Source organism: Dipteris shenzhenensis, chromosome 22 (genome assembly GCF_047967505.1).
Source record: "Dipteris shenzhenensis isolate YYH24624 ecotype China chromosome 22, Dip_SZ_1.0, whole genome shotgun sequence".
Taxonomy (NCBI): domain Eukaryota; kingdom Viridiplantae; phylum Streptophyta; class Polypodiopsida; order Gleicheniales; family Dipteridaceae; genus Dipteris; species Dipteris shenzhenensis.
The window spans coordinates 9196368-9213492 of NC_141617.1; the positions used below are offsets into that span (position 1 = coordinate 9196368).

General features: G+C 44.4%; 1 protein-coding gene across 1 annotated transcript in view; it reads right to left on the reverse strand.

The window, feature by feature from the left end:
- Positions 1-1281: 1281 nt before the first annotated feature.
- The window catches only part of LOC147887700 (Nucleic acid-binding proteins superfamily), a 155535-nt gene continuing 139691 nt past the window's right edge, over positions 1282-17125 (reverse strand). Inside the window, exon 13 of the mRNA XM_087393763.1 lies at positions 1282-1886. Coding sequence (XP_087249889.1) covers positions 1728-1886 — 159 coding nt within the window. The 3' untranslated portion in view covers positions 1282-1727. The remainder of the gene's footprint in view (positions 1887-17125) is intronic.

Sequence of the window (17125 nt, forward strand, 5' to 3'; positions counted from 1 at the left end):
AGCAACGAAGGTGTCCAGATTGCAGGCTATGCCCTCTTATTGCTTATTTACGCAGATGATGTAGTCTTTGTAAAAAGCAAGAAAGAGATGCACACACATTTGGATACACTGGGAAAATTCTGCAAACACTCAGGAATGCAAACATATCCTAGACAAAGTGATGGTGATTGGGACTCGGAATAAATAGGTTGATTTCACTTTTGAGGGGGAGCCTCTGAACAATGTCACTCATACAAATATTTGGGGTTGGAATTTGCAGACACTTACAAGTGGAATGCATGTGTGGAAAGAAGAATCATGGGAGGTTTGAAAGCTTTATATAGCTTCCCAAACGAGTGCAGAAAGGCACACTTATGGAACTGGGAAATGAGAGTTTTTGTATACCATGCTCATACAAACAGTGGTCCTTTACAGGTGTCCAGCCTGGGCACTTGGGCTCTCTAGGGCCTACTAGAGCCAAATAGACTTTGCATAAACGATTTCTCATAGGGGAGTTAGGGGTGAAGGCACATACACCGTACCCCAAGTATGATACCTCTTGAAGGAGAGGCATTGTGCCAATTCATGGCATACCTCAACAAAGTTGGAAATATGGACGCCAATAGGATACCACACAAAGCAATGGAAGCTGCGCGAATCGCTAGATGGCACAAAGAGGGGCTGAAATGGATGGAATTATGGGGTATAACCCCTGCTGATATCCCCGAAGATGCATGTGAAATCAGGGAGTTAGTGATGCAAAGAATGCTACAGAAGCTATGGCAAGAACCGGGGGGGGAAAATGCAGTTTTATAAGCAGGAAATCAATCCAATGGACAGCTATGGAATGCAGAAAGACCTCGGGGAAGACGTATCAATATTTAAAAGACATTTAATCTGCAAAATCAGAACCAGCTCACATGATCTCGAGGTGGAGAGGGGAAGATGGGCAAGACCCAGGGTACCAAGAGAGTAAAGAATATGTGAAATCTGCCCCGCAGGAGAAGTAGAAAATGAGCAGCATGTACTCCTAACATGTCGAGCATATGCGCAAATCAGAGAATGTTATGGGGGCAATAGAAGCAACCTGGAATCCCTACTGGAGTGGCCAGCCAAAGAGCTAGGCAACTACATAAAGGAAATTTTAGAATATCGCAACAAAGTACTTGGTCTAGCACACAAGCTAGCACAACAAGTACTCACTGCATAGCACATTTATGCTATTTTCTTTCAATGGATGTAAACAATCACTACTTGTTGATAGTGATCACTGTCCCATAGATCCTGAAGGGTCTCACGAGGACGTTAATACAATCATATCATCTCTCTCTCTCTCTCTCTCTCTCATACACCCACACATGCAAGCATCGTACGCACGAGCGCACACGCACGCGCACACACAAAATCAGGTCTTCTTCTTCACACACTATGAATGTTTGTCCAAACGATCATATGAAATTGTGTATAGGTCAGTTACAATGCAAATTTACCAACGGTAAAAAGAAGCAAACTTCTATAAGCTTCAATTATACACATGACGCTGCTCGAAAATATTTGTAACAAACCACATCAACACGGCCTTGCTACACACACAAGCTGGATGTTGACATGCTTATATTGATTAGCAAAAATAGGCTGGAAAGACTCATCCAACATGTCAAGCCAAGGCCATAAAATATTGTGCATTGCAAAAAAACGTGTACAATGGAATACATAGAGGATGTATAGCAAATTCGATGTACTTATTACTACTCACATTTTAAAGCTTGCCCGATCCTCCAAGGATGATTTAGAGCTCCAGAAAAAGAGTCCTCGCAAAGCGTTTGCATGCCATCTCCTGTTCCGTCATAGATAGTGACCATATATTCCTCTTTTTGAAGGCTGTACAAGTACAATGCTTGCTCATCCTAACCAACAAAAGAAGCCGCAAATGACTCAGTTGCAATTCACAGAGAGTAGCTTTAAAAAATCAAGCTTAGCCCTTTTTCTTCAGACAATCGAGTGTATCCCCTTTGAATGATTTTTTTCTTCTGAAGTTGAAATTTTTGAAAAGCTTCAGCAATATCAATATAGTCTCAAGATTGGAACATGCTATAGAAGGTGGCAAGAGCTTTTCACAAAGAGAGCCCTGAACCACATTATTAGGATGAATATACTTGATTAGCCTAGTCCAAGGGCCTTCTCTTTGTAAGATGGATCTCAGACTTGAGAACCTTTGAAACTTTCCAGCTAGTAATTCATAATTCCTTGATTTATTATCATGGTCAATTTAACACACACGCTGGGCAACTTATTTAATCCTGCTGTTTAAGCCATGTTCTGGTTATCTTCAATCCTTTGTTTTCTACTGCAGGTTAGCATCAAGATCAACTCTGCAATCTGGGACCCTCCTGGGATTTGGGTGAATGAGCCTTCCTGTGCTACCCTTACTTCTACAGTTTGTGCCATCATATTTACCAGAAACAATAATGTTAGAAATATGTCAGATACGCTTTAGAGCATTTGGTATATGCAGAATATGGCAAGTCGATGCTCCATCATGTCCTGGAACAATCACATTCCTCCCTGATCCTAACATGAGAAGGAATAAGACACTAACAGGAGCAATGTCATCATACTTAACCAAAACATTGAATTCAAAACATTTCTGGTCACAAATATGTTTCACAGCACCTCATAGTCAAGTTCTACATTATGCATAGCTGTCACAGGTATGCACAAAACAAACAACATACCACACCTCCCCCATTTAGTGTAGCAACTCTATGTTCTCTGATACTTGGTATACAAAACAGAGCAAACCAAATGGTTACATAACTCTCAGTTGTATAAATTTTTTGCATGCTACAGGCGAAATAGAGCTTGAAGTAAGGCCACCTGTGGGCAGACAATGTGCGGATAATAGGCTGCATAGGAGCAGCTTGGTGGTAGCCAAAAGCACCGCAGCTTCCAGGTGGCGTGACTGGAGGCTAAAGCAACACAGCCTGGTTGCATACAAAAGCAAGAAACCTGCCAAGAAGCAATTGGACTCTATTTGGATTGACTTCAATAGGTGTATATGTATTTATGTATGTTTACACTTGTTGTATAAACTTGTTGCACGCTACAGGCATAGAGAGCTAGAAGTAAGGCCACTTGGTGCTGGACAACATGCAGATAATAGGCAACAGGGAGAAACTTGGTGGTAGCCAAAAGCACCACAGGTTTCAGCAGGTTCCTGGCAGCTAAAAGTAAGACAGCCTGGCACCATACGAAAGCGAGACGCCTGCTAGGAATCAGTTGGACTCACAAAGACAAGTCGGTTTCCAACAAGAAACAAAAACAAGTGATGGATTCAGATGATTCCCTTCATGACTGTGCTGAGGCTCAGCTTGTTTATGAGGTTATGCATGAAGGGTTTGAAGACACCCATAAAGGTTGGAAAGATCCACTTCCGACCACTGGCATTATGGTAGAAGTGGATGATATATTTGATCCAGTTAAGGAGTATGCAAAGCATGCCATTATAATTTTCTTCCCAGGACGGATGCCTGCTGCTGCAGATGTTGGGAATTGGTTGACTCGAACCCTGGGTGGTTCTTATGTCAAAAAAGTTCATTATGCAGCGAGGGGCTTTTTTGAGATCATCATGGCTGATGAGGAGCACCGTCAAGTTTTGCTGGAGCACTCTCCTCTTTTCTATGGCCAGCAGATGGTCCATGTTCTGCCTTGGTCTCCCACCCGGGATTACCAGGCATTGATTCGGCATCATTGCCCTATTTGGGTAGAAGTTGTGGATTTTCCTCAATGCTTGTCTTCTCTTCTACCTAAAATTGCAGCTTCACTCGGTAAGGTGGTATGTCCACCACGACCCAATGGAAATTCGAATCGCTTCTGCATTTTGTGGGATACAAATCATCCCACTCCAGCTTCATATTCGGTCACTGTGAATAATGTTTCCATGGGGAGTGCCTTTTACAAGCTCAAGTGGGGGCTGTTTGCAGGTCCTTGCTTTGAATGCAAGCAATTTGGGCACATGGCTTCACAATGCCCTTCCCAAGCTCCACGGATGCCAGTGCAAGCTGAAATGGTTCAGCCTTTGAATAAGAATGCAAATGCCTCTTCTGTGGTAAAAAACAAAGGGATCAAACAGTTTTTCTCTATTCAAGACAAAGGCAAAGCCCTGGCTGTCTCACATGGTAATGCTTCTTTTCCTGTGCCTTTGTCCTCTCCACCTCAGGGGAAGGGGGAAGAAAATTTGACTGATGGATGGCAAACTCCTCGCAAAGTGATCTCCCCCAGACGACCTTTGCCTTCTCGGACTTGGAGTGGTGCATCCTCTCATGGGAAAACAGCTGCTGAAAACTCTGGTGTTGGCTTGACCTGGGCTGCTGTGACCACAAATCGAACCTTGTTTCCTGAAGAAGAAGTTGTTGCACTTTTGTCCTCTCCTCAGGCTGATGCTTCATCCTAGGGCAGAGGCCCGGACATTGAGGTGGAAATGTAGACGTAGACAGCCCGTTAGTTGCTGTACATACCTATCCCATAACTGTAAATATGCTTGATCATCTGAAGTATGTTACCCTCAATGTACAGGGAATGTGTGATGGTCGCAAATGGAAACTGGTCTGGATGTATATCAAGCAATTGCAACCTGATATAATTGCTTTGCAAGAGCATAGTCAGCATATGTATGCTGGTCAAATAGGCCATTTTGCTGGTTATGATATCTTCTATGCTGGAGAGCACTCCTTTTCTGGTGTGGCTTTTTTGGTAAAGCACGACCTTCAAACTATTGTGGCTCTCAATGATCCCCATGGTAGATGGATTATTGTTCAATCCCTTGTTCAAAGGAAAATTTTTGAATTTGCATTGGTTGACTTTGACTTCTCCACAGTCCTCTTCTCGTCCTTTGAGGCTATCTCAGATTACTGTACCTGCATTGTATAAAATCCTTTTGCCTCAACCTTGGGTTTCAGAGAGAGGTGATTCTGTTTGGCGAATGCATCGCCCAGCCAAGTGGTGGAGGAAAAGATTACAACAACTTTGGGCCTATAAAGTACCGCTTCGGCAACAGGTTTTGGCGAGTTCTTTTGGGAGTGTTTCCATCTGGACAGCTATTAGCTCATCGACACATTGCTCTTGCACTTTGCCATAGATGTTCTCCTTCTTTGGAGACTGTGCCTCACTTGTCTTGGCATTGTCCGTGCTCTCGTGAGTTTTTTGATCTGCTTCGACAGCACCTGCGAGCGAGATTCCCATCTGTTCCGTTTGGGAAGTTCTTCTGGCTATTTGGGTTTCATCCATCCAGACCGGAGTTTCATCTTTTCTTCGTTTGGATTCGCTACTCGGCACTATGGACTTTATGGACATATAGGAATTGTAAAGTCTTTGGTGATCCTACTTTCTCTCTGTTTGGCTTTTTTAGGCGTTCTCTGCAGCAATCTTTCTTTGATTGCTTACAGACCTGCTGCATAGATCATGAGGTCTTTTTGGCATATACTGAAATTTTCAGTTGATGTAATTGTAGAACCTTTCTTTGAGGTTACTACTCATATAATATAATCAATCAATGATTTCACCCAAAAATATAAAAAAAGTGTGTGTGTGTGTTTTCTTCTGGCGAGTGCTTCTGAGCGTTTTTCCATTTGGACAGATGTTGGCTCGTAGAAATATTGCTCCTGCTCGTTGCCACAGATGCTTGAGTTCTTAGGAGACTGTGCCTCGTTTATTCTGGTTTTATCCATGTTCTCGTGAGTTCATTGATCTTCGGCAGCGCCTACGAGCAAGATTCCTGACTATGGTTCTTTGGTTGTGACCCATTGCATAGAAATCTCTGTCGTTGTGCTCGGTCTACCTCAACCTCCTGCGGAGTGGTCACCTCCTGTTGCTCTCTAATCTCTGTCAGTAGTGTCTCTTTGTGCTGTCGCATCTCCATCAAATATAGCCCAATGCCGACCTGGTCATGGAATTGGATCAACTGTGAGAGTGGACCAAAGCCATGCCCCTCTTCAAAGAGATAGTGGTATTATATATATATATATATATATATATATATATATATATATGGAGAGAGAGAGAGAGAAGTTTATTAAAGTCTTCAAAAGACCGATGAGTCTATGAGACTGATAGAAAACTGATACAACAAGCAGAAAGGTGGAGCTACTAAATGAGCAAGATCACCCATGCTGAATGCTAAGTAGTACATAGTCATATCATTAGTAATGGCATCATCGTCATCATCATCAACATCATCATCATCATCGAGTCAATCACCATTAATCACCATCAAGGCTGGCTGGCTCTGGTCAATGCAATGCGCCCCCACAAGGGTATATGTATGTCAGAGAGGATGTGTAGCAAGAGATGAAGCACTGGCGACTGCGCGCGCGTGCGTAGGCGTGTGAGAGAGTGTGGGTGTGCATGTGTGTCTTACATCTAGTCTCAGGCTGTGAGAGAGAGATCCAGTGCTAGCCCTCGTGCTCCCACACTGCAGCTGCTTGTTTCTCCCTCAATTTGACGCCCTCAAGGTTCCGTTTAACGCCCGTTTTGTGTTCGTATGCTCTGTCAAAAAATTCCAAGAGGGGAGAGGGGAAATTTATATATATATATATATCGTGCTGTCCAAAATCCGTACGATTTTGTCCGTACAGCCAGGAAAGTCCGTACAGTTTTGTCCGTACAGCCGGGAAAATCCGTACAGTTTTGTTGTTCTTTTTTTTTTTTCTCTCCTTTTTTTTTTCAAATTTAAAAAAATTCGTACTATCGAAAATCCGTACGATTTTGTCTGTACAACCAAGAAAAATCCGTACAGTTTTGTACCTGCTGTGCTTTCCTCCTTGTAAAGCCCAATCTTCTTGTGATAGAGCCTGGGCTGTCATGCATACTTATCCATGGTGACAACATGCCTTCATTTGTGGTGACTTTAATAATGCCCCTCAATCGGGTGACAACACCTGAGGCCACACTCATATATTGGCTTTTGAAACACAGGCATGGTCTGATTTTTTGCTTCAGTTGCGCATGGTTGATCTCTGGAAGGAATTACAGCTCATGCTTCCAGGCTATACCTTTCAACATAATGCTCAATCTTCTTATCAGGCATGCTTGGACAGATGGTATCAGATTGATCTACAACATTGCGATGCCTTTACTTGTCAAATTTAGGTTGATCATGCTTTCACACATTCGGATCATGCTCCTCTTTGGTTGAGGCTTTCCTTACACGAATTTCCCACTGATAGATTGCCTTGCCGAAGGCTTTTGTTGATTAATAATAGTTATATGGAGCATGCTGACTTTAAAGCCTTGGTCTCTAATGCTATTCAGCCTCTCTCTCGTCAGATATACATTGGTTTGGATTATGCCTGGCACGCTTTTGTTGCTCGGATGCAAGCAGTTATTCGAGATTACGGCAAATCCTATATGCAAGCCACAAGGGAGACTATAGCACATGCCAAATTTACTTGTCAAAGACTGAGCTTGCTCATCTTCGCCCTTTGTCTTCAGAGGAAAGCATGCTCTTATGTCAGGCTCAATTCTCTCTTCAATCCAATGATCACAGAAAGCTTGCTAAATGGGAAAGTCAATCCAGACAACGGGCATTTTTGGATAAAGGCTACTCTTCCAAGCAATTTTTTAAGAGTTTACACTACAAAAGACAGGCCACCAATATTTGTCGGATCCGAATGCCTGATGGCTCTTGGTGAACATCTCGTTCAAAACTTGCTGATTTATGTGTGCAGCACTTCTTCACTCATTTTGGGCATGTGGATACTCTTTCTCCTCGGGTCGTGTCTGCACGTCAGCTTCTTTTGCAACATACTCATCCAATTCTATCTGATGCTCAGGCTTTGGAACTTGAACATCTCTTCACTGAAAGGGAATTGTCTGATGCACTGAGATCCGGTGGCAGATGGAAATCTCTAGGATGGGATGGTCTCACTATTGAATTTTTTCTCGCATTTTGGGATCTTCTTAAATTCACCTTGCTGCAAATGGTAAATACAACATGGCAAAATCAGCAGATGCTTGTGTCATGGAAAAAGGGTCTTCTCAAGCTCATTCCCAAAAAGCAGCTATGTGATTCACTTGGTGATTGGAGGCCAATCACGCTCATGCCAGTCATTTACAAGATCATTGCCAAAATGGTGGTTGATCGGATTAAAGGTTATTTGCATGATGGGTTGCATCCCTCCCAATACGGTTTTGTTCCACGTCGCCATATCACAGATAACATTGCCAATGCTTATATCGGGATTGAATATGCCAAATACATGCAACAAGATGTTCTACTCTTGCAGGTAGATATTGCAAAAGCCTTTGACACAGTTCAATGGGATTTCATCTCGCAAACTATGCGAGCTTTGGGGTTTGGACAAAGAATGCAGCAGGTTATTTACTGCCTTTACAGAGATAGCAATGCGGCTTGCATTATCTCTGGGGATATCTCTGATGAGTGGACTCTTCGTTGTTCGGTCCACCAGGGATGCCCTCTCAGTGCTTTACTATATGCCATTGCTACTCATCCTATGCTGCAATATATTGATCATCTTGTGGCTACAGAATCACTTCATGGCTTGGAAGCATGGTTGCTCAAGCTTATGCTGATGATTCTTTCTTTACCCCGAAGAATACGCCCCATGATCTTGGTGCCTTGATGCAGGCCCTCTCTGTTTATGGTTTGGCAGCTGGTCTTCATGTTAATTTTCAGAAGCTGCTCCCTTTGCATTCCAAAGACTGGCATAGTCTATTATGGCCCAGGGATATCATTCCACCCACTCAGTTTGTTCGTCATCTTGGTTACCCTTTGGGGTGGGAACTCACTCGCAGACAACAAACTGATTGGGTTTTGGCTAAGCTTCGAAAAAAGCTTGAGTATTGGAAACTCGCAACCTGGCCTTTGCATGTTCGTCTTCGAATAGTGCAGTCCATCCTTGTTGCATATATTCAATTTTACTTGCCATTGATCATGTTCACTAAGGTAGATCTTACATCTTTCATGTCTGTCTTTATGGAACTCTTCTGGCAATCCAAACATGGCAGAAAAAGTCTCAGGCTGCTTTCGATGCATCACATTTGTTCTCCCAAGATGCATGGTGGACTGAACATCACGGATATTCATGTGCATATTCTTGCCCACAGGGGGAAAATGTTAATGCGATTTCTGCAAGGTGATCAGCCTTGGGCTCTTATGATTAGGACTCTGGTCACTCGTATCAACACTTCTGCGTTTGGTCATTGGCAACTCGATCACTAGGATTTCTTTTTTGGCTGCACTGATGGCACTTTGCCTGGCTGCCCTTTTGTCTCCCGCTTGCTTCTTGACTAGAAGCATCTTTTCTCTCATCTGGAATGGAATGGACAGCAATCTTTGCTTGGGAATTCTTTGAGAGCTGAAAGCATTTACTGGTCGAAAGACAATCAGTGGCCGGACTTTGCGAGGGAGCCACACAACTTACATCTTGGGCTCACCATGGACAGAGTGAATCCTTTCGGGTTACGCTCGACATGGCCCATAGTCTTGGTGAATTACAATATCCCACCGTGGCTAACAATAATGAAGGGACACCTCATGCTTGCACTACTTGTGCCAGGGAAGTACAAGGCCAAAAATATGGACGTGTACATGGCACCTTTGATAGAGGAGTTATAGATCTTATAGAGAGGAGTGCGGGTCTTTGATATTTAAAGTCTTTCAGCCTCCCTTGGCTTTACAGGAACCTCGACATTCCTACTTTGTCTCGTTTAAAGGCATCACCTCGGTTGCTGATGTTATAGATGATGCTGGTATTGTGCTCCCCTTTCCTCTAGCAGCTATTACATATGGATTGGGCTCTCATTATCGTCCTTTGTGGCGACAAATTATTTCTATGCTTTCGCCTTTTGTTCCGATTCCTCCTTTGAAACTCCAGGACCAACTGGAAGACCAACTGGAAGATTGGACTTTGACTTCTCCAAGGTCCTCTCGTCCTTTGAGGCTATCTCAGATTACTGTACCTGCATTGTATAAAATCGTTTTGCCTCAACCTTGGGTTTCAGAGAGGGGTGATTCTGTTTGGCAAATGCATTGCCCAGCCAACAGATTACAACAACTTTGGGCCTATAAAGTACCGCTTCGGCAACAAGTTTTCTTTTGGGAGTGTTTCCATCTGGACAGCTATTAGCTCATTGACACATTGCTTCTACACTTTGCCACAGATGTTCTGCTTCTTCGAAGACTGTGCCTCACTTGTTTTGGCATTGTCCGTGCTCTCGTGAGTTTTTTGATTTGCTTTGACAACGCCTGCGAGCGAGATTCCCATATGTTCTGTTTGGGAAGTTCTTCTAGCTATTTGGGTTTCATCCATCCAGACCGGAGTTTCATCTTTTCTTTGTTTGGGTTCGCTACTGGGTACTATGGACTTTATGGACATATAGGAATTGTAAAGTCTTTGGCGATCCTACTTTCTCTCTGTTTGGCTTTTTTAGGCGTTCTCTGCCGCAATCTTTTTTTGATTGCTTGCAGACCCGCTGCATAGATCATGAGGTCTTTTTGCATATACTGAAATTTTCAGTTGATGTAATTGTAGCACCTTATTTTGAGGTTGCTACTCATATAATATAATCAATCAAAGATTTCACCCAAAAAAATGTGTGTGTGTGTGTGTGTGTGTGAGAGAGAGAGAGAGAGAGAGACAGAGAGAGAGAGAGAGAGAGAGAGAGAAGGATATATTAACATCCTCGGAAGGCCTCACAGGCCCATGGAACAAAGTACAAAAAATAAACTCATAAAAGCCTTTGTGGGCTGAAGTAAAGAGTGCGCCAGGGCCCTTTCCGAGTACTATGCTAAGCTAAAGAGCTCAACAACTCAAACTCAAAACTCAAGCTGAGACTAAGAACTGAAAACCTGAGATTCAAAATCCGAAATCTGGTGCCGTGGTGGCTCTCCAATGGGCTGCAAGTATGTCTTGGATTTGCATCTATCGACCAGTCTCTCGCTGTGGCGAAGGACATGGTCTCCTATCCGATGGGCAATATTGCGAGTGGCACCTCATCTCTAGTGGTCTCCTCTGAGGAGGGCTGAGATAGACTGGACCTCAATCCTGCGTGCTCTATTCAATGTGTCACGTGTGGTCTCTGCGTCCTGGCTCGTCAGCGTCATGTTGTCTCTCCCTGCTGATCCACACTTCATCACATCAACTAGCTCTTCCTCCACCCCACTATGCCCTAGAGCTGACTCATTGGATAGAAATATGTGACGTGTTGCTATGCTCGGTCCACCTCAACCTCCAATGGCGTGGTCACCTCCTTCTGCTGTCTAATCTGTCTCACTAGTGTCTCTTTGTGCCATCTCATCTCCATCAGATATAGCCCAATGCAAACCTAGTCATGGAACGTGAGTGGACCAAAGTTGTGTCCCTCCTAAAACAAGTAGTGGTATCACCCCAGATCTCATAGTAAGCTGGACAGGTACATAAGAAGTGCTCCTCTGTCTTGACCTCCCCTAGCATATGTAGGCTGCTCTCTAAGTGTGCCTGTGGCTCTCTCCATCTCAATCCTCATCTGATGGGACGAGACCCGCATCTGTGCAATGGCAATCCTCAGTCTGTGTGATGTACTCTAGGTAACAGGGTCTGATGATGAGTCCACCCTCCAATACTCTCAAAAGGTGGTCACAATAGAACTAGACCTTGGTGGGGCACTCTTGGTCCTCCCCCCCCAAGTCCGAGAGGTATGGAGCTGGAGGAGATGTAACCGCATGATGCGGTTAATCTCACCTCGTGGAATCAACTCGAGCAGTGCATCCATCTTGTACTAAAAGGGAGGAAGTCGGTCCATCGGAATACCCTAGCTCCCAAACCATGTGGATATGCGTGCATACCATGCTGTGCTAACATACCTAGGGGTAGTCTTCATAGGGTCAATCTTTAAGATGGTCCATGCAACTAGGGCACGATTCACGAGGAGAAAGAGCTTTGGCTTGACTAGAGAGGCAGTGCTTTCAAGCGTACTTTCATGATCCACCGACGAAGGGTCGGCTTGTTGACAGTTTAGTGAGCCTGATTGCAACGTATGCAGCACCCTTTTTTGGGAGTGATCTCTGTGCGACAAACTAGAGGAGATTTGAGAGGCTATAGGTGATTATGGTGTCTAGGATGATTTGGAGTAAGCCCTCTGTCCCTCATCAGATTGTATAGACAAAGTTCACCATGGCACCCTTTCCGACTGATGCCATCTTCCTAGGCCCAAAATTTGTGGAGAAATGTCACTATCTACCCAATTGGAGATTGCCAAGGTTGGGGTACTAGAGTCATCTAGACGTTTAGTAGAGAGCGGAGACTGAACTATCTCCAATGGCTCACCTCGATAAGTGAAGCTATGTCAATATAGTATAGTGTGTGAGGTGTTAAAGATCAAAATCTTGGTCTTCCCAAGGTTGATTGTCAAGTCTCTCTCTATAAAACACCTCTAGAGCCCCTGATGTCTCTGCAATCCACCTCTACCAAAGATTATATGAGGACTATGTCATCAACATACAGCAATATTTATATCATCAAAGTCAGCCAGCAGTGATTCCTCTCCTCCTAGACGGTCAGTAAAGGATGTGATCTTATCGATGTAGAGTAGAAAGAGAGTCCGTAAAAGAGGGTATCCCTACTTTACTCCGATGGTGCTCTCAATCCAAACTTATAGACCTCTGGGGCACGAACACTCCCTCCGAAAGACTTGTGTAGACTCATCACGCCCCAGATCATGACCTCTGGATCTCTTGAAATCTCCTGATCATACAAGATTGTGGGACAATGTCAAAGTCCTTCCGAAAGTCTACAAAGCAAGTGTAGACTCTCACCTCGCCTCCTCAATGATAACCTACAAGGTGAAGATATGATCTAGGGTGGAGTGTTGTCTCTGGAATCCTACCTGTCCTAGAGCTCGCTTTCCATGTGCCTCTGTGTAGCCGTTGATCTCCCTCTCTAAAACCAACCCATAAATCTTGGCCGATGTGTGGCCAATCATAAGAGTGTGGTGGTTTCCATTGTCCATGGGGTCTCTTGCTTTACGTATTGGTACAATTGTGGTAGTGCTCCAAGAAGGTGGAAAGCCGTGGCATACAACGTGGTTAAACATCCATGCTAAAACCTTACCCATGCGCGAAGATCCCAGTCCGTAATCCCTCATGATCCTGAGCTCTCCGGTTATGGAGCCAACAGAGTGCAACCTCTACATTCTATGCAGGTGAACAGATGACAAGTGGTTTGCCTAGTCATAGAGGACATATCAAGAGGTGCCTGCATCGTGCATCATAGAGTGATGCTCACATCTGTATGCAATGCATTTGGATCCGTGATGTGAATATGTGGCTTCCCCTCAGATAGAAGCCCCCGTTCAATGGTGGGATCTCCCCTTTGAAACGATCGGACCACCTCATCCATCCCATGTGTGAGGAAAGCCTACCTTTTACGACGTGTCAGCCGCCGTGAGATCCGTCGCGCTGCATGTGTCATCAAATGACCCAAGGCTTGCTCACGTGTAAGATGCGGTGATCGCAACTCCCTGCACTCGTCATCAAACTAAGAATTTTGAGACATCTTCCCAATTGGGGCATGTTCTGCAGATCGTTCGTGGGAAGAGAACTGGTAGCAAGGTCACGTACCACCGAAACAAGGGTGCCCAAGGCACGGGTGAGGTCTACATCCTCTCCAAGTAAACCCAAGAGCTCACACGCTAAGTGGCTCACATAGACTGGATCAAGAGCACATCAAAATGGATCTGGATATGGATGGGTATGGTAGGGGCTCTCTCTATGGGTTGGCATGGTGCCGAGATATTAAAAGCTAGGTACAAGTGGTCAGCGCCGAGTGGGAGAGGAGACACTTTGAAGTTGTGTACCCGTGATACAAACGCTAGGGGCCACATTAGATAGTCCATTATACTTGTCCCCTTGCCATGTGGGAAACAAGTGAGATGGCCATCTTTGGAGGCCGTTATACATAAGCAAATCACGGACAGCCCCTAGCTCAAGTAGATGCTGTGCATCTGATGAGCGCCTCACTATCCCAAGCTTTGTCGAATCTAGTTCTGATACTATGAGGGAGTCCGATGTAAAGTCTAGCAAGCCCACCTGTTCTATCTCATGTGCGTGCGTTGAATTCACCGAGGAGGAGAATGTCTCCCTACCTAGAGAACTCCGTGATATCATCAAAGATCGTCTCATATGGGCTATGTTCCTCTATAGTGACCTCAACCACATAGGATGATGTGTATCTGGGGGAAAATAACACATCGCAATGAGGATTGATCATGTTACGTGTATCCCGTAGCTAGACTTGTATCCACATATGTCTTGCATGCTTCTCTTTGTATCACCGATATAAGCGGTGATCTAAAGAGAACTGGTACTCCTCTAGAGCCTCATATCCCGTTGTCTCTTCTCATCTCTCTCTTATAGGCTGACTCCCACGTGTATCCTCTGGGCAGCCCCCTTTTAAGACTCTCATGTGCTAGCGTAGGTCTCCGAGGAATACCTAGGTCAACAAACCAGAGAGTGTCATTATTCCACACAGCTATCTTCAACTATTTTGTCCTCTCATCTCCCGAGTCCAAACACCGTCATATACTATCCACCTTTCCTTCTTCCTTTTCTTCACTGCCTGCCCTCTCTCAGATGATCACTTTCCCATCCTTGTATGCAGCCCATTTCCCTGCTTGTTGGGCTGCCATCATGCGTACCATTCCCTTTGTCTGCCAACTTCTATCCCTTCCCAAATGTGTCATCCTACTCCTCCATCTCTGCACAGTCTCAGAGTGTCTCAAGTCTTTCCAAGGGGGTAAAGCAGGTGTTCGAAGAAATATGGAGGCATGCAGTAGCTGCGCTAGTGAGGTCATCATCTAAGTAAATCTTAGAGCCTTTTAGAGTGGCCCTCATGCTCATGAGGGTGGACCTGTCCATTGCTGTTCGGAGTTTCACCACAAGTGGTCTTGCCAGTGTCTCAACCTTGCCCACTCTCCAAGCTGCCTCACATGTGAGATTCACACCCATCTTGGTGAACAAAGTCTTGACATTTGCCATGGGGGTATCTCCCACAGTGAGAACACGAACCAGGACATTTAAGGCCTTGATGTTCCTTCTCTACCCTCTTCGAAGGCATCAGAAATAAACTCCTTCTTGGAAGCTGCTGTGCCTTTTTTGACCACATCTTTCCATTCTAGTATTGCAGCTTTCCCTTTGGTGATTATTTGTGTAAATTCAGCATGTTTGCCCTGCATGGTCGCCTGTAAAGTTGCCAAATCTTTTCTGAGTTTTTCATTCTCAAATTCTAGTTCTTCCATTGCCTTGTATGCCCCTCCTACTGCTCCATGCATCTCTCTTAGTTGTGGTAGTTCAGTCCCCATAGCTTGCATTTGGTCTTCAAGGTTGGTCTTTTCTAATTCCCAAGTTGTTCTCTTCTTGTCCCATTCATCCCTTTTGTTCTTCTCCTTCCCCCATTCGTCTTGCATCCACCCACGTTGCTTCTTTATCTCAGCCACAACTCTGTCTACATATGCCTTGTCACTAAGCAATGCCACATTAGTGGCTTCCAAGCTGTCAACCTTCTCAACCCAAACTATACGAATTTTGTGAAGATGGGAGATGACAATATCTTTGGGTGGTCCCCCGGCTATATAATTGTTTATGGCAGCTTCCAAGGCTTACTTTACCCACATTTCTTCTACACACCCTCGTGTCAGCATAGCGTATGCGACTGTTTGATTTTGATTCTTCATTCTGATAGTTTTGTATTTCCTGTCTACTATTTACTACATGATCCAAAGCCCTTTGCTTGAAAAACAATTCTCACCTCTTTTTGATGGAAAACTTCCCGATACTCAATAATGCATGTCTTTTACAAAATCTCGATAGATTTGGCACGTCTTTTTGGGATTCAAGCTTCACATCTAAGAGTGGTTCCTCTCTGAAATTCTAGTTGATTTCGAAGCGTGGAAAGGAGGATTCTGGGGGGTTTTGAAGCTGTAAATAAACGCAGGAAGGCGCATCTGTGGAATTGGAAAATGAGAAATTTCATGTATACTATGCTCGTGCAAACAATCATCTTTTACGGATGTCCTGCCTGAGCACCTGGGCTGTTTAGGATATGCTGGGAAAGAACAGAAACTATACATAAATGTTTCCTCTGATAGCTGAGCAAGTCCCTACAAAAGCATCCATCTCTTGTCACAAAACTGGCCAAAGAAAGTCTCAACTGCTTTCACTAAAGCATCATCACGTCGATGCCTTGCATGCTAGGCTTAAACTGCTTGTAACACCAGATACAACCATGCAACTAAAGGACTATCTCTCTAAAAGTATAATGCAAATGCTGCTGTCCATAGAACAGCTGATCATAAAGCCTTGCAGAATCCCCATCCTCTGCATACTAGTCCTTCACTGCATCCAACTCAAGACTCAACGCATATGCTTCTCAAACAACCTAGTCTCAGTGAGGAAAATATCTCAAGGTCTGGTGATCTGTCTGCACAGGGAAATCAGCCCCCAGCAAGTAATGCTCCCATGCAGTTAGAGCAAGAGCCACAGCCAGCAACTCTTTCTCACATACTTGCAATTTTCTTTCAGCATCTTGCAACATTCTACTCTTGTAGGCAACAAACCATCCATTCTGCATGAGAATTGCACCAATGCTGTTCCCACATACATCACAGTGGACAACATAAGCCTGACCAACATTGCCATTACCCATAGCAGCATTTGCTATACCAGCCCCAGTACCCTGCATACCAAGCATGCCTACAGGAGCTCCCATAATGCCATGCATTCCATTTTGCATTCCAGTCTTTCCATTCATAACTCTCTGTATTCCGACCCGCATACCCCCAAGCATAATCCCTTGCATACCTTGCATTCTAGGCTGAAAACCAACAGGGTGATTTCCAAGCATTCCTTCACCATTCCCAACTTGGCCAGCCATTGCTTGAGACACTGAACCACCACCAAATATCCTAGATGCACTGCGGGGTGCGGAATGACTTGCTGTCCCTGATTTGCATGCCGAAAATCATTGCCTTGGCCATGCAAATCAACACCAGGACCATGAATAAACTGTTGCAATGGAGCACCTTGTCTATGTGGCACGACTAATGGCTGTCCATTCGATGGCATAGGTCCATAAGGCTTCCTATCGGCATTCTA